This window comes from Carassius carassius, chromosome 5 (assembly GCF_963082965.1).
Source record: "Carassius carassius chromosome 5, fCarCar2.1, whole genome shotgun sequence".
NCBI classification, from domain to species: domain Eukaryota; kingdom Metazoa; phylum Chordata; class Actinopteri; order Cypriniformes; family Cyprinidae; genus Carassius; species Carassius carassius.
In genome coordinates this window covers 31,302,298-31,320,528 of record NC_081759.1, presented here as the reverse complement: position 1 = coordinate 31,320,528, position 18,231 = coordinate 31,302,298, and the positions used below count along the sequence as shown (strand labels likewise).

General features: G+C 37.4%; 2 protein-coding genes across 2 annotated transcripts; one reads left to right on the top strand and one right to left on the bottom strand.

Annotated features, from left to right (window-relative positions):
* The first annotated feature begins 781 nt into the window (after nucleotides 1-781).
* ier5l (immediate early response 5-like) lies at nucleotides 782-3,069 on the top strand. The gene has a single exon (XM_059550610.1). The coding sequence runs from the start codon at nucleotides 952-954 to the stop codon at nucleotides 1,858-1,860; it is 909 nt and encodes a 302-aa protein (XP_059406593.1). The 5' UTR covers nucleotides 782-951; the 3' UTR covers nucleotides 1,861-3,069.
* Nucleotides 3,070-6,267: 3,198 nt separating this feature from the next.
* ptpa (protein phosphatase 2 phosphatase activator) lies at nucleotides 6,268-18,117 on the bottom strand. Its single transcript, XM_059550609.1, has 10 exons — nucleotides 18,057-18,117; nucleotides 16,734-16,843; nucleotides 15,544-15,630; nucleotides 15,283-15,408; nucleotides 14,875-14,992; nucleotides 11,665-11,764; nucleotides 11,385-11,509; nucleotides 10,902-11,002; nucleotides 9,353-9,460; nucleotides 6,268-7,110 (listed from the first exon to the last, which is right to left on the bottom strand). The coding sequence occupies exons 1-10, from the start codon at nucleotides 18,079-18,081 to the stop codon at nucleotides 7,036-7,038; spliced, it is 975 nt and encodes a 324-aa protein (XP_059406592.1). The 5' UTR covers nucleotides 18,082-18,117; the 3' UTR covers nucleotides 6,268-7,035.
* Between the last annotated feature and the right edge of the window lie 114 nt (nucleotides 18,118-18,231).

Here is an 18,231-nt window from a genome sequence, read left to right as displayed (position 1 = left end):
AAAAACTACTGTGATCTGTTACTAGTGCAGGGAAGCATGAACAGGAATTAGAGAAATAAATGAGAAATAAAATGTTCTTGCACAAAGAGTTTGAACTGTCTGTATAAACCTCACTAAACTATAAAGAATCTATATTAGAGAAACATAATACAATAATTTTAAGACTAATGTGTAATGCATATATAATAAAGTTTATATTACATATGTCAATTTCAGTTGCTGTCTTTCCATCTGTATCATCCATTACATTCTTGTTTTTCACAACAACAAAAAAAATATGTATTTACATATTTATGATCAATAATGTAACGTTTCATATGCTGGTACGGTCTGTATGTAAGGTGCAAATGAGTATAAGGTTCTTAAAATATCGATTAGCCAAAACAGAGAAAGTTTAGTTTTAATGACCTTTTAAAGTGCCAGGTTGTAATGACTCGTACAGTGCGTTTTTTCAGTTTTATTAAACTTACAGCGCTTAGTACTTGTTAACTTACGAAAGAAAAGATTTCAGTGAATTTGTGTCAGATCCTTCAAGCAGTCTCTCCAGTACACATGACAAGAGCACGCACTCCGATGCACAATGCGCCTCATGAGAACATTCCAGTTTGGTAAAGTCAGTTTGGAATTTGAATAGCACAGAAGAACCGCCTCTTTGTGATTGGACGAGATCAAAACCTCTGGGTGGAATTTGCTTGTCACTCAACGGTATTCTCGGCTTCTGATTGGCCGGAGGCGAAGTGGGCGGAAAGTTCTTCGCCATATATATACTATGGCAGCAAGCGCAGGCTAATGATTGCCTACGCTCACACGCTGAGGCAGAAACGACCACGTTCAATGTTACTCCACAGAGCTGACTTAAGCCTTCGTCCCCGCACGAAATATCGTGATTCTGACTAAAATAAAGTCTGTGTCCTTCGTCGGAGTGGTGGGAGAACATCACGACCCCCGACCATGATCAACACCATGGAGTGTGCAGTGGATGCACAAAGTCTCATTTCGATATCATTAAGGAAAATCCACAACTCCCGTACGCAGAGAGGAGGAATCAAGCTGCACAAAAACCTGCTGGTCTCCTATGTACTGAGGAACGCCAGGCAAGTCTACATGAACGAGAAGTACGCCGAAATCTACAGAATGCAGCAGTACGAGGAGGTGATGACCGTCTGCAACGAGATCCAGGAGCTGAACCCTCTCGAACTGGTGGAGGACTGCGAGGAGCAGACTGGGGACTGCTGCGGCAGCGCGAGCGAGTCGGCGAGCCTCTGCGGTGCACTCCTGCCCGTCAGTCACCAGGCTCCTTCGGCGCAGCACATCCAGCCCAGCGGCGCCTGCTCGGTACCCCTATCTCTCCAAAGCGAGGAGGTCTGCAAAGCGCCGGAGCCCTCGTTTTACCGCAGCTGCTGCGCGGAAGCCTACCCCGTGTCCAACTGTGACTTTTCGCCGGTAAACAGCATGCACTGCAACAAAACTACAGTGCTCGATTTGGACACACATGTCGTAACCACAGTTGAAAACGGGTATTTGCATCAAGACTGCTGCGCTTCGCTCCAACAGTGCTGCCAGGGCGCGCAGAGCCCGGCTAAGAAACGCAAGCTTGACTTTGGGTACTACGTGTCCGAGATCGAAGAGGTACCGGATTTTACGCCGTGCAAAAGAGCGAAATTTGAGGACTCTTCATACGCGAGCACGGAGCCCTTGGACACGTCGAACATTTCCAACCTCATCTCGATCTTCGGCTCGGGGTTTTCGGGACTGGTGAGCAGACAGGCGGACTTGGAGCAAGCCTTAAACGGACAGTTTTGTAGCAAACAAGCCCTGGCAAGTTTAGGGGCTTGGACGAGAGCTATTGTAGCCTTTTGACTCTGTGGTTAACGCGAATACAGATACTCTATGAAAAAAAAATTGTACAAAGTCTAAGACAAATTGACTTTTATTTTTTCAGCAAAGTTATTTAAGCCTTTTTATTTGGGTTTGTTTTTGGTTTCGTTTCAGTGGGGGAGGCGGCAGTGGTTGTAGCCTACCACTTGTGATGTATCCTTTAAAACAAATGTCGATAGCCTACAACAAGCGTTTTAAAACCAAGTTGAATTTCGTTGCCTTAAATCCAACGCAGACTGCTAGCTATGGCCACAAACATGGAAAGTATCTGAATGTTTCGCTCGTGGATTGTTTCTTTTTTCTCTCTCCCTACCCAGGAACTTTCACAAAGATGTATTGTAAAATAACATTACAGCCAATGTAATGCTGGGAATAACAGGCTGCAAACGGAGAAGCCTATACCCACTGCACGCTTATTTCTCACACAGAACATAACATTTTAAGCAGCCGTGTCACATTTTTTAACGTCTCAACGACTACCAGTTTACCAGTAGAACAGGCTACAACAAGACTATCTGAGCTCGTGCTACAGGAAGAGAACTGGCTTACAAAGACTACATTCTGTAGTATCACACAAGGCAATCAAGTAGGCTAATGAAGGTGCAATATTTGAACCCCCTCCCTGTCGCAGTTTGTTGTTTTCTGTATTCTGAAATGTGCTGTTGAACGTGGCGAGGACTGGAGCGTTTTGTTGACTGCACTGACCTACAGCTCCAGTTCCTCCGAGTGTGTTTGTAGTTCGCCAATGCCAGTCACCTCATCAACACTGAACGTTGGGGCCATTAATTAACACTACAACTCCCATAATGCACGCCGTGATTTAATCTGCCAGGTATTTTTGTTGACTAGTCCAGTCTCCAGCATTAACCATTTCCCGCCCCCCTACTCTCAGAAAAAGTTGAAGCCTTCACAGTAATTCATGATGCCAGCATTTGCTTGGTTTTGTGGGTTTGATTTTATTTTCTACAAACTTAGACCTTTTGTTCTAAAAAGGCAATCTCATAAATTAGCCATACGTCCTCACAGTATATAAGCACTATGTGTACTGAATTAAAGACGTTTTCAGACGTATTCTCCATATTTTGTTGGTATTCTTGTATTTTTGTGCATATTAAATTGTATATCACCGGGTAAAACTGTTTTAGAAAGTATTTGTTTAAAATTTATAACCTTAATAAAAAATGAAACTTACTTTGCATTGCCTCCCTTTTTTTTTTTAAACCAAGTGTTCATTATAGCTGCCTTAAAATGAAGGCCTGATGATCATGAGCTTGGCTCAAATAGCCAACACAACAGAAAGGTTACATGCAAAATCCAACATCTTTAGCAGGTCTCATCTGCCATATCTACAATAATCAAGGTCATATGCATTATATATTTGCCATATTTTCCACACCTCACTTTAACAGAAAATCTTAGACTTTTTAATCAAGTATTAGCCTACAGAACTAAATGGCAAAGGTTTCTAGAACTCAGTGGCTCCAAAATGTACAATACTGTGCATTTAAGTTCCTAAATGAATATTCTCAGTATTGTTTGGATCACCTGAATTTTAATTTTAGATATAGCCCTATGCCATTACCTGCGGGATATTAAACTGTCACCTGCAGGCCAAGAATAGAACATCTAATGAAAAGGAAAGTATACGTACATACACCATAAAGAAAATAAAGTTCGAAACTAGGGTTTTGAAGCAAGGATCAGATCCCTAAAAGCAAACTTTCTCCTGACACACGCGTCATGTCCTATTGGCGGGCAGTCTTCACTTTTTTTTAGCCAGAAACTTTCGCTAAACTTGCAGACTGTGTTATCTCTGATGTATGCCACATGGTGGTGTTCTTCAAAATCAATGAATGAAGGTATCAGAGCGCCTATGTAGCGGCACCTCGGGCTGACCTCGAATCCGCTGCTCCCTGTAACCCCCTCCACCCTCCCCTCCCTGTCCTCTCTCTGGTCTCTCTCTCTCATCTCCAGCCGAAACCTCCCGACTCCTCTCAATCTGAGATACTTCAGTACACCCGACACATCAACGTCCAACATGCATAGGCTGTTATCATGTCGTTGTCATGTCTATTTTCGACGGGCTGCTTCGCGCGCGTTTAAAGCTAGCTAAAACGCAGGTAATTCGGTTGCGCGGTATGTTATGTAGTAGCTACATTATAACGAGGCGTTTAAAATCGTGCAAATTTGTTGTACGGTTGCATCGAGTTTGGTTTGCATGGACGACACGTCTGTGAGATTACTGAAAGATTCAACAAGGTTAAATTAATGTCGGCTATATAATAAGCGTAAAACGCTGTTTGAGAATTTTTGGGTGTTTTTACCCACGAATGGACTGATTTTTGGGTAATGGTGTCTATGATAGCGTTACCAATTTTTTATATACATATATAAAAATACCGTTTGTTTGTATATTCGGTTAATTTTTGACAGGGCGATGCATAACTAGGTCAGTGGTGTGTGGCGAGCTCCTCCGCGTGGCCAACGCGAGAAACGCTACCGTGTAGAGCGAATGCAGATTTTCTCATTTTACATGATGGAAGGATCCGTGCGCCTTCAATTACCCACACACACAGAGAACATTCAACATAGATAGCGCGTTTCATTAGTAGGTGGACGTGATATATGTACTAAATACACTTCTGTTTACACCTTCCAAAAAGAGCAGCCTTGTGAAACGGGCTCATTGGTAACATCAAATGTTAATGAAGACAAAAGGCAAGACTTTAATCTTATCTCATCTCAGCTGCGCCTGTTGAACCCAGCAGTGGAGCTTGCGTCTTAATACAGCTGAATAGAAACGGGGGAGGCGGATGGGTGCTGGGGGTAAAATCGACGTGTGTTCATGTCAATTACTCAGCAAGCTGTGCGGAGTTTCACAGGGGGTGGGGGGGTGGGCGGCTGGACTACAGTGACTGGGCAGATGCTGAATTTGGTAACCACCGAAAATGACTCGACTGAAACTGCAGAATGTGAATTGGCCTGGCCTGCATGTAGGTTTTGTCCTAAAAATAAGTAAATAAAAAAAATAATAATAAAAACATAGAACCGAATTTGCGTCAGGAATGTCGTTTCTTTTTATAGCGAAACTTAAAATCTTTTTTAGAATCACGATTTCAGGTTTGAATGTACATATATAGACATATGACAATTTTACCTGAAATTATAAGCTAAAAAAAAAAAAGTTTTTTTTTTTTTTTTTTACATTTGTCCTTCATATCTTTCCCTTTGAGGTATATGAAACCATTTATTTGAATTATATACAGATTTAGATAAATTATAGCATGTCACATAACAGGACACTGCTGAAATAAATACATTTGTGTGAACTTGAAAATGCTTTAAAAAATGTGAGTATTGTGATGAGGAAAAGAAACCAAACCTGATAGGTCTCTATACAAGTATAAGTGTCACAGTGTTAGTGATTAATTAACTTGAAACTTAGCGGCGTTGGTTGGGAAGCAGATAAACAGTATGTGTTATGTGTCCCATAATTCCTTTCCATTGTTCCATTCAATCTCAAAATTATTTTTATTAAATACTCTCAATGGACACTCATAAAGCTAACTGTAAAACACCAATGATTTTGACTGGTTTTAATGGTTATGAAACATTTCCAACTGAGACTAATATGGATCTGGTTGCAACAAATGTTTTAAACAAATCCTTAGTCATAATAATTGTTAATGTAATTTTAATTTGTACATCTTAATTTAAAGCGATGTTTGCAGCTGGCTGTTGGCATCCAGCTATAGGAATGATTTTATAACACTTAACACCAAGCGCTGTGATTCTAATCCTAAGTACTATATCATAACTGGTGCCAATGGTTTCAACAGTAAACTTAGGCTTACAAAGCATTTAGGAAAGGCCTGTTAGTTCCATATGAACCCATGTAAAACAAAAGGGCTGGATTATTGAAAATACAGTTCATCAATCTAATGTGCTCGCAAATTGTGCAGATCTATGAAAACTTGCTCTGTGAAGTATAAATATTTCTGCTGACATTAAAGTGTTCACAGACTAATTGCCCGGTTTTAATGGTAAAAAGAGATACTGTATTTGAGTAACAAAAGCTTTGCACCAATATTTCAGTCATTTTAACATGCAGACTGTACCCGGTTATTTATGATGTGCCTTCTTGTGTTGCTTCTGAAGCAAACCGAAATCATTTATTAACATAGAATAAAGTTTAGAAATTATATATACTTTACTAATGTTGCATCATGCTAAACTGCTGGATCCAAATTCATAGCTTTAAATTAGCAAACAAAAGACTAATGTATTAGCTTCATGTGGCTGTTTAGAAACTAAAGGGTTCTTTTTAGCATTTTACTCATCTCATTTTCAGTTAAGTGAATATGAAAGAAACAAGCACAGCCAAAAATGTAAAACTAAAGTGGTAGACAACTTATTAATGTCTTACATAGGTAAAAATGACACCCTTCAAAACCATTCACAACACCACATGCCTCAGCAATCTTTGATAAATGAACAGCAAGAAGTTCACTAGAAGTGCCTTTTGAGACACTGATGCTCCATGAACTCACAAACACCCACACACACACACATTGCTGTTCATTGGCTTCAGATCTTTACAGACAGGAAATAGAATCCATTAAACCAAAACCAAGCCTTCAACCGTTCATCGTGACAAGCTTTCTTTATATACATATAAATAAATGCCAATCCAGATGAAAATGTATGTGCATAACTGCGTTGAGAGTGCTCACTGCAGGTGTCTAAGTAGCAGATCAACTTCCTGCTTGCAGGAAATAGATAAATAAAACCGTACAGACAAATTGCGTCACTTAAAGAGGAATATCAGAGGTGGGATTTCATATGCAGAACTAGTAGATTGTGAAGAGCAGGGCTGTTTAGATCTGCCTTCCTGCAGAGTTTAGTTAAACTCTACTCAAATACTCTTGAACCTGATAATCTAGGTCTTCAGATTCACTGAAATCTTTTAGGGTTGAATGTATAAGAGCAGGTTTGGGATTGAAGCCCTCCAGGAAAGTAGATCTTCAGCAGTAAGAACAAGCACCTCTGGTGATGAGAATGCATATTTAGGTTTGTTAACTGCGACTGAAGCAGATTCATCTGAAGTTGAAGTCTGGTTGTGTTCTCTGGTGAGGTGCAAATTCTTTTCCTTGTCTCTCATGGTTTGACTGGCTGGATGGAGAGCAGGCTCCCAAACTTGAAATGCTGGATGACGGGGAATTTTTCTAGACACTGTGAGAGGATGACAGAGAAAGACTTTTCAAGTATCAGTCAACTTTACAGCAAGAAAATGTCTAACTCTATGGTCTCCAAATAGAATAAGACTATATACAGAGGATATATATCCACATATACTACTGTTCAAAAGTTTGAGATCAGAATTATTATTTTTACTGTTTTTAAAAGAAGTCTCTTATACTCAGCAAAACTGCAATAACTTGATCAAAAATAGTATTATTGTGATATAGTATTACAATTTAAAACAACTTTTTTTATTTTAAATTATTATAAAATGTAATTTAGTCCTGTGGTGGCAAAGCTGATTTATTTAGCAGCCATTACTTCAGTCTTCAGTGTCACACGATCCTTCAGAAACTATTCTAACAACGTGTTCAGACTAAACTTGACGCAACAAAATTTCAGTGACAAACAATTTGAGTGATTGTCACAGCCAATCAAAAGCGTGTGTGGGCGGGCTTTCTCTGTAAGCGCACTGCACTCGCAATGAAATTTACACGGTTTACTCTAAACAAAAGATTGTACAAAGTTTACAATCTAATTCATAAACCTTTTTAACATTATTAAAAGTACATACTGAGTGACTGATACCATCTTTATTATGGAACATGCTTGTTAGTTTGCATTGAGTTCACAGTTTACCGTAGCCTACATTTTTGCTTTCATTTTCTTTCATGATCGGAGGTAAACTATACATTGTTGCTTTCAGTGTGACTTTAAATGTCACGCAGAATGATATTCAAACTCACATTAGACACTTTTAACACTAAATAAAGCACATAATGAGTACCTAAGATGATCAATGTCATAGTTTGTATGTTGTTGCTCCAGCTGTGACGTCGCAGAAATAAAAACCGTTTCTAAAATAGAAATTGCACATGTCGCCATCACGGCTGATTAGGACTAAAACTAATTAACCTGGAAAAGATACCTTTTATCGCGTATCGCTGCATCGCGGCATGTGTAAATAGGACACAGTGTAATACACTGATCTGGTGTTTAAGAAGATTTCTTATTATTATCAATGCTGAATATCTTTTGTAACACTTTAAATGTCTCCACTGTCGCTTTTGATCAATTTAATGCATCCATGCTCTTGAAGTGTAGAGGATCCTCAAACTACACAGCCTCTCAGTATGTATTTCAATGTAGCAAAAAGGTCAAATTGAGACAAATTGAGCACATTGAAATGTCACTCAGATACAGAACTATAACCATTCATATATATTTCTATATATATACACATTATATATATATATATATATATATATATATATATATATATACACATACACACATATATATACACATACATACATATATATACACATACATACATATACACATACATATACACATACATATATATATATATATATATATATATATATATATATATATATATATATATATATATATATATATATGTATGTATGTGTATATATATGTATGTGTATATATATATATATGTATATATATATATATGTGTATATATATGTATGTGTATGTGTATATATATATATATATATATATATATATATATATATATATATATATATATATATATATATATATATATATATATATATATATATATATATATATAAAACGTCCACATGAATAGCTTTCATACTCCGAAAAAAAACATCTCTTTAACTTGTATTTATCTTGAAAGACATCAGTAACAGTCATGAGTCCCTGGCTGATGGAGTCAAAGAGAGAACGAGAAAGTGATATATACGGGGGTGGGGAAAGACAGACAGGGTGAGAGAGAGAGAGAGAGAGAGAGAGAGAGAAAGAGAGAGAGGGAAGGAGGAGGGGAATTTGCAGACAGTCTGGCCCCTCAGCGCAGAGCGGAGAGAAGGGGGAGGGAGCACAGCCATCTTCTCAATAACACAGGATGTGGGCTTTGGAGGAGGGGGTGGGGCACTCGGTTCTTCCCCTCGAACACACATGCTTGCTCAATTAACCCTTTCAGCCCTGGTCTTAAAACTTCATAAACTGTGAATTCACCGCTTGGCATTTGTAATGAAGCATATATAAATGTCACATGTAGACTGTGTGAGTGGGTAGCCTGCAATTCTGCTTTCTGAATGGAATGTTTATTTGTGTATTTCTTTTTAGTTGTGATATAAACGTGTACCAATGTACCATTTACACACTCTACATAAGGAGTCACTATCGTATCAAGTTTACTCCTGACATTCAAAAGTGCTTACAAAATCATGTTACTTACTTCCGCTTTATACATTCGTATGAGACCGTGATTGACTTTGGACCAAGAAGGAACAGCGCTGATGTTCCAAAGCTGATTCGAGTGTTCAGCAAAAGGGCCTGTTTTCATCTAAAAGAGGAAAAATACATAGTGATTAAGAAGATGGTAGTAAACTTAAGATATACAGTGCAATCAGCATTAAAGCTGGATTTAATGGAGCAATTTGAAACATAAAAATTCTACTTTGAAAAAGATAGTTCACTTTTAATTGTAGTGGAAAGTTGCTAAGATAAAAATTGATCTTATGCAGAGAAGAAAATAATACATTCTTATGTTTGTGCTGACCACAGATCAGATCTGTCAAATACCAATACAACAATCGTTGTGAAAGTGGTTCGTCAAATTAGCTGTAGAAACAAAGGTTACAAGAAAACAAATAAACAGGATTTAGCACTACTATTACCAAAGTAGTACAAACACTACTAAACTAAAACAAAAATTTACTGAAAATCAAAGTTTATAGAGTTTATACAATAAATAATGTTTTGATTGCGGAAGAAATCAAAATGCACTGCTGTTCAAAAGTTTGCAGTGGATACGATTTTTTTCATATTGAAAGAAATCTCTTGTTCACCAAAGCTGCATTTATTTGATAAATATTATTGAAATGTAAAAAAGCCGTTTTCTATCTGAATATATTTTAAAATAAAAGCTAGTCCTGTGATTGCAAAGCTGAATTTTCAGTAGTCATTACTCCAGTGTTTAGAGTCACATGACCCTTCCGAAATCATTTTAGCATGTTGAAACTGTGATTCTTTGATGAATAGTAATTTCAAAAGAACAGATATAAATATAAAATAACATTAACTTTATAAATGTCTTAACCGACAGTTTTGCATCTACTGCATCCTTGCTGAATAAAAATATTCACTCTTTTAAAAAAATATTACTGACCCTAAACTTTTGATTGGTAGTATATCTGTGTGTGAAGTAAATAAACATAATAACATTACAATAACATTATCAAAATATTATTAACTCTTCTGTAGTATTGGTAATTTGAAAGTCATCATTAATTCACTGTACTATGAAGTCTATTCATGAGAGTTTACGAGAGAGAGGGGCATGTGGGCTGCCCTTGGGAAAGAGCACTTTATGAATGGCAGTGCTGTGTGGCTTTAGTCTACGCACACACAGACACACTGCTCTCAACGAGCCAGACTTTCCAGAGACCTACTAGCCCCACAAAGAGGAATGGAGAGAAGGAAAGGGAGGAAAGAGAGAGAGAGAGAGAGACAGAGGAAAGAGAAAGAGAAAGGAGGGGGTGGGCCCTAGGGGCTTTAGGAGTGATTCACAACAACATGCAGGGAAGGAAGGAAATGACTCATGTGAGTGGAGTCCAAACACAACCTCCCAGAGAGAGAGAGAGAGTTTAAACTATATATTGTAAGTATTTACATGAATGGAACTTCTGAGTTTTTGCTTGCGTGTGATCTAAATTTCTTACAAAAAATGACAATGAAGGGAAAATTGGTCTTTCCACGAGCAGACACCATCAGATGACACACACCTCATTGATGAATTTAATGCTCTCCAGAAACATGTAGTCTTGGTGGTACTCGTTTACAACCTTCTCCTCCACAAAGTGTCTGGGCTCCAGGGTTGGGTGGTCTACACACAACACATGAACAAACACACTTCAGTAACACAGTGTGACCACTAGATGTCTGCATGTTAGTCACTGCAAACAACAATGGACCTGAATTTAGCCAGCTCTAGGTAGTGTTTTTACAGTGTTTTAATGCATACTAAAACTATTAAAAAATGGTTGAAATTAAATGTAAATATTAGACAGAAACAAATGAAATTGGAAATGTAAAGAAACTGAAGTTTATGTAAAAAACAAATGAACATAGAATATCTAAATAATATGAAAATATCAGTCTAGATCTAACAAAAAGTTGAACTTGCTTTTATTAAAGACTAAAAAAGAAGGCATCTCCAGGCCAGGACATATTATCAATAAAATGTGCAACAAAGAAGGAGTCGTTACCTATAAGTTGTGAGCTCCCCCATATGAAGGGAAGGAACTGAAAGTCATCAAGACCCCACACACCCTGACTCCCTGCCGGCTCCATCCTATACGTCTTCTGCAGTTTGTGCATCACTCGCAGATACCTACACCAATAAGATCATAATGCTTAATGCAAATGAGTTCTTCACAGTTTTAGACCATCAACGGCCATGCATTAGTATGCAGTAAAGTGCAGACTTGCTGGAAGTTACAGATTTAAGGATTCAAAATAAGAAGTCAAGCAATAAGATACACTAACTTGTCAAAAACTTTAAATATGATGGCCAGCCTGTCCTCAATGCGCAGAGCTCCCACCTTACAAAGACAGCAGAGGAACGCAGCAAATGCCGCCTCATGACCTGCCCACAGAAACATGTTATTTCTTCTGCTAAACAATGCAACCAGCGGTTGCCTACACAGCTGAAGCAGTTCTAACTCAGGCCATCATTAAAAATATTCTTGTTTGCCGTAACCCGACAGACCCTGTCAATTTAGGACCGACTCAATTATTATTTTTTTTTTTTGCTTTTAGTCCGACCTACTTGCCGGTTGTACATTTGCGTTAAGACCGACCAATTTGTTTCTCTTCAAACAACTAATACAAAAACAATAAAATAAGATGAATTATATTTTAGTAAGTATTGTAAATATATAAATTGCCTAGGCCTACATACAAACGAAGACTACTTTCTTTCTTTAAAAAAAAAAACCTGTGACGTCATCTATGTTTAGATTTTAAGGGGAAGTCGTGGCCTAATGGTTAGAGAGTCGGACTCCCAATCGAAAGGTTGTGAGTTCGAGTCCCGGGCCGGCAGGAATTGTGGGTGGGGGGAGTGCATGTACAGTTCTCTCTCCACCTTCAATACCACGACTTAGGTGCCCTTGAGCAAGGCATCGAACCCCCAATTGCTCCCCGGGCGCTGCAGCATAAATGGCTGCCCACTGCTCCGGGTGTATGCTCACAGTGTGTGTGTGTGTTCACTGCTCTGTGTGTGTGTGTGCATTTCGGATGGGTTAAATGCAGAGCACAAATTCTGAGTATGGGTCACTATACTTGGCTGAATGTCACTTCACTTTTTTACACGGATGTCACACTGTGGCCTGTGCGTTCGCTTCGTCTCATATTCTCATTCACTGTCAGAGTCAACGGTTTGCGCTTGGTAATGATGGCTGCGGCTGCAGTAAACAAAATGTTCGTGGTCACTGTTCAAAATCATATGTGTTCGGTCACCATAATACATGTAAAAAACTCATAACAACAGCTCGAAACCGCTTTAATTCGGCACGAGGTTCTGGAAAAACTGTGCCCAGATCTTTTCCCATACCTTCTCCCGTCTAGTCTAGGGTGACCATATGAGCCATTTTCCCAGGACGCGTCCTTGCCAGGATTTCTATATTGCCTAAAACATCCAAAGTAGTTTGACCAATAACATGCAGGTATGGTACATAATCAACCAATCGTTACATGTGGGAAGGTGAGATCTACAGAAATCGATCAAAACAATGCAAATACAAGTACATGTTAGGTGTTTGTTTGTTCATTCAACTTGAAGCGTTGCTGCGCACCGATCATTGTATGACACCAAAGTACCAAGAGAGTGATTTTAATGCATAAGGAGCCGTCTGTTCTGTTTTCTACAGCTCTTATGAATGTCAAACAATGATCAATCTGCACAGCACAAACAGCCAAAATCTGGATATTTTAGGCAATATAAAAATCCTGGCAAGGATGCGTCCTGGGAAAATGGCTCATATGGTCACCCTAGTCTAGTCTAAAACTTCGAAAATCTATTGCACGAAACGATTGGACCAACCAACACAAGTTTCGAAAACGAAAATAGGAAATTGATTTTAACGGCCTTCTCTCAGAACGCGTCGTTTTTTTTTTTTTTTTTTGGAACACGCATCACACAGCAACTGCAGCTTCGGACACACGCGCATAACAGCAAATAATACTCTTTTTACAACAGAAATGTGAATTCTGCCGGTATTCAGACAGTCTCATGCATACAGATACTGATTTGGGCTAGAATCGCCTATGCGATTTTTTGTTGTTGTTGACATTTCTAATCATAAACACAGCCATGTTAAGGCCTGCAGTAAATGTTTTGCATTGTTATGGCAGTCCACTCTGCTTATTATTTTTTGAGAATGTTGCACTCCTGTTTGTCATTGTGCACGTAACTTCACGCCAATAAATCATCAGAAATATAGGTCTTTACCAATATATTGAATCTTTACATTCGTCCTGCTTGTTGTCCGTGGATTTACCTATATTTGGTGTTATTTGCTGTATAAAATGCATCTAGACATGCAAAATCGATTTTACAATCGATTCAATGAACACTTGTCACTCAAATCAAATAGGATTTTTTTCAAAGTGACAACCCAAATAAGCAAAAGTAAACGGTCTCTCATTTCTAGGTTGCATTGATACCTAGTGGTGGATGCAAGTAAAACAGTACCTCATTATTTTTTCTTCACACCTGAAATTCATGCAATAAACATGTTTTTGACAAAGATTTCAATTTGTTTGTGGTCTATATAGCCTGCATCAAAATGAGGTTTGCAATAATGCATCCGAAGGCATGGGTTGAAGACCCAGTCAGTGACGTCACGATATGCTAATTTGTATAAATTCGTACCTACGTAATCACCATCACCAAAATTGTACTTTTTTTTTTTTTTACATTGAAACTTGAAAAAAAAAATATAGATCTACCTACAGACCCTTTTTTTTTTTTTTAAATTACTGTTACTGCAAACCAAAATATTTTTAAGGATGGCCTCACCAAAGCATTTTACCTGATTGGTGAGCTTATAGTCTGAGTTGGATGTGATGATACCAAATGGCACTCTACAGCAAAATAATGTCAAGGCAATTCTATTTTTGTTTGCATTGTCATTGCTGGTAACACTCCAAAACAAACATAACCAGTGTAATTTAATTACAAATAATTGATTCTCATGAAAGCTTTCATTGTTATCAGTGTGAATCATGTCAGACTTTATATGAAACAAGTACTGTTTAGTGTACTTAAGATTTGTAACCCTTAAAAATCTGTAGCTAGATCAAGTTAAGCTCTCAAAAGCATCCACATGTTTAATGTTTCAACACCACCCTCTAGTGTTTATCCAGAAGAACAACATTAAATACATTGATGTTTGTATATAAATGGACCCTTTTCACATTTCCAGAGTTCTCTGAACGTTATAGTTTGGTAAACTTCTACAGTGGTAAAAAGAAACTACAGCTAATCAATTTTTTTTTTTATTAAATTCATGCATCTATGACTAGTTCATTTTTGTCTTTATTATTCTCTCTGATGTGACAGTTGAATTTATTAATGAGTGATAGATAAAAGTGTGAAAAGTTATAATTTCTCTTCAAAGACTACTATGGTAAAACACAGTCACCAACATATAAAAAATACAATGAACACTTCTATTTGTGTTTCCCCACACAGACCTGTGCCGTAGTCAATCCTGGTGGAGTTGCCCACAGCCTCTTTCAGGTAGACGGCAATCTCTGGAGCAGCATCATGACGCTGTGATGGCAGAACGGCTGTGACAAGAGCCTCTGCTTCCTGCACACACAAAAAAACTGTTACAGCATTTCACCTCATATGGACAGCAGATAAATTACTATCAAAAAATATTCACCTTAACCAATTCTCTCATTTAACTACAGCACACACACAAAAAAATCTGTTTTAATTTGAAGAAACACAACAGAAGAAGAAATAATCAAATGGATGGTGAATATTTTCTGAAGGCACTGTATGCTTAAAGTTACTAGCAATGCTTGGCCAAGAATTGATGCCAAAGCAAATTAAACAAGTATAAAGGTAAACAATGGTCATATACAGGCACTCACCTGGTCTAGTTTAGCATACCATGTGCGGTAAGCTTTATTGCCGAAGCGAAAAGGCTGGTCGACCGGGGGTGTCTCATCGATCCAGCGATCTAATGTTGCCAGCATAGCAAGCAACTTCTCCACTGTCTAATAGCAATGAAAAGCATGCAACCATATTTCTATGAACTGGCATTTTTGTGATGAAAACATGTACCAATTACTTCATCTTTTAAATACAGACCAACATACAGCAGTATAGAGAAAAGCAGGACAGAGACCCACCTCAGACACATGGTATTCACATGTAAATTTCTTTCCCTTCACACCCTCATTCAGGGTCAGTATGAATCCCATGTAGTCTGCATATGCCTACTTACACAAAACAGAAACATGCCCAAAGACAAGCTTTAATGACTTTTAAGGGAGATGTTAGCAACCAATATATGTCTTATGTAAAAATGACCAAAAAAATTATTATTATTGATTTAATTAATTAATTGTTATTACTATGCCGTTGCAATAAAGGTTGTAATTTGTTTTATTGAAATTTTAAGTCATTTGGTTGTGTAATTTCAACAAGGCTGCTTTTAATCTAGAATAAAACGGCTCTTTACAGACCAGAAATGTTCATTTCTGTATTTACACATTTCTAATGAGGAAAAACACTGAGTGCACCTTTAATATATATTTGCCCCTTTAAAATGTAATGGTGCTGCTTCTGCTGCTAAAACTAGCCACATAACAAAAAGTGTGTCAATCCGTTCTTTTTCTTCAATATTATTTGTGATTTAAATTTTGTGAATGGGAATTCCTCTTTTGCTGTTTTATAAGCAGGACTTTGGAATTTGTGATCTTGGTGTCACGACTAAAACAAAAGACTGATTCATTTTATTCTTAATTAAAAAGCACAACAACAATAAAACAGTAGGCTATAAAGACAAACTAGCTTACAAAACGTCTATTAACAAAAAACAAATAAGATGAGGCTTGGCATACACAACATGATGTATTATATGCCGATTAATAAATTACAGAATGTTTAGCAAACACTGAGGAATCAAATAACCTAAATAAAAAAACTCAAATTCAAGAAAACCTCCATAGCGTAACATGAGGTAAACAGCAAAGACAGCAAGCTTTTGTTTTTAAAATGAAAATGGCTGTGCACACCTGAAGCGCTCATGCTGAAAAGTGTCTCTCTTCACGTGATCGGTGAAACTGATGCCTGCTACAATGCACCACAGCGCACTGCATGGAGCAGACGCTTTCGAGCAGAGCAGACCATGCACTCGCTCAAATGCAACCACGTCAAATTTTAACTTGCACATTCTCAAAAAAAGGTTGCAGTCTAGAGCCCTGCTATTATTATCTTTAAACTCCAGAGATACTGAGAAAAGAGACTGATAATGAGCTATTTTTTCATCTCTCAAAGTAGCAGATAAACTGCTCTTAAGTGAGGTTTAACAACATACCTGTGATCTTTTCCATTTGCCCATATCAGACACCATGCTGATCTCCTTCTTTGGCAGCATGAAGTTGAAACTGACAGGATTGGGAGGCTTGTCATCCTCATGGGAGGAACCTATGCAAAATACAGAAAAATATGATGGACACATCCAAATGTAGTGTCAGAATTAAATTGTATTAATACTAATAATTAAACTATTAATAATTGATTGAAACTTGTTAAAAGTGGTTTCTGCAATTCTAAATATGTATATAAATTTCATGTAACAGAGATTAAATAAACTGATTATATTTTATTTTTAAAAACTTTTGAGGACGTGTCAAATACCACTAAAAATAGCAATACCAATTATTAATTCCCAGCATTTATAAGGTAATTTGCAGAAAGGATTGAAGAAGTAATAGAAGTCTCACACATCTCACCTAACATATTAATTATTCATGTTAATTACACAGTGGCAGAATTTGTATTTCTCATGGGTTAGTAAGTGCACTTCGTGACTTTGTGAGGCAATGAACACAACACTTCAGTGTGCGTTTATTAAGAGTTTTAGAAAAGTTTTATTTTTTTTAAGTTATAAAATTATAGCAATTTTTTTTATTAACAATGTCTAAACACAACATTCTGTGATTTGACTTTTAGTTTTTTTTCATATATTTCTACGAATAGTGGGAAGAATAAGGGGCTAGTTAAAAAAAAAATCATCGTTATATTAATTCTCTTACACAAAGCCCAAAGATAATATAAAAGGTAGTCTGAGGGGGTACCAGAACCTGAAAGACTTCAATTGGCTCTGATCAGGAAATATGAGCCTTTAACACTGTCCTATAGAGGCAATTTTCATACTTCTCTTAACAAAAATAACACATCCAATTTATAATATGCATATCTTATTGGCATATACATCCCATTATACATAAACATATCAAACATGCTAACATAACATGCTAACGTTACACTAGAACTGAAAACTTAATTTACCCAACTAAGTTTAAAACTAAATGTGTTCAACCACTATGCCAATCACTCTCACTTAAATATATTTTAAACAGCATTGTTAGTACATTAACATTGCAAATAAATATGAATGTGTGTCATTTCTTCGCAGAAAAGGCGTTATAAGCTATATATTCGCCACGGCGCAGTTCAGTCAGACTCTCATCATCGATTCATTACATGAGGCGCGCTGAGGCCACAATTAAGCGGTTTTCCTGCACATCTCTTTCACCCTCTTTAAGGTGTTGAACAACAGCATGTATAATCTGCAGATATAACGCCTTTTTAATATTATACGTGTATAAATGAAAGTTTGATTGTTGTGAGTTACCTGACGGCTGCTCAGTCTCCGCCATGTTTACTGTGTGAACATGAAAACACGACCCTTCAACTCTCACCGGCAGTTTCGCGTAAAAAAAAAAATTATAAACCTTTATCCGCGAATGTAACTTTTTTACTAACAAGAACAGTTGACATGTTTTATATATATACACACACACACACAC

Bases quoted from the DNA above. Each gene is read 5' to 3' on its own strand.
- ier5l (XM_059550610.1), top strand. From the start codon at position 952: ATGATCAACACCATGGAGTGTGCAGTGGATGCACAAAGTCTCATTTCG.
- ptpa (XM_059550609.1), bottom strand. From the start codon at position 18,081: ATGGCGGAGACTGAGCAGCCGTCAG. The intron at 15,631-16,733 runs GTATGTTGTTAA...TTGTGTAAGTAG, and splicing joins GCAAATGGAAAAGATCACAG to GCATATGCAGACTACATGGG. The intron at 7,111-9,352 runs GTAAGTAACATG...ATCCTCTCACAG, and splicing joins TACGAATGTATAAAGCGGAA to TGTCTAGAAAAATTCCCCGT.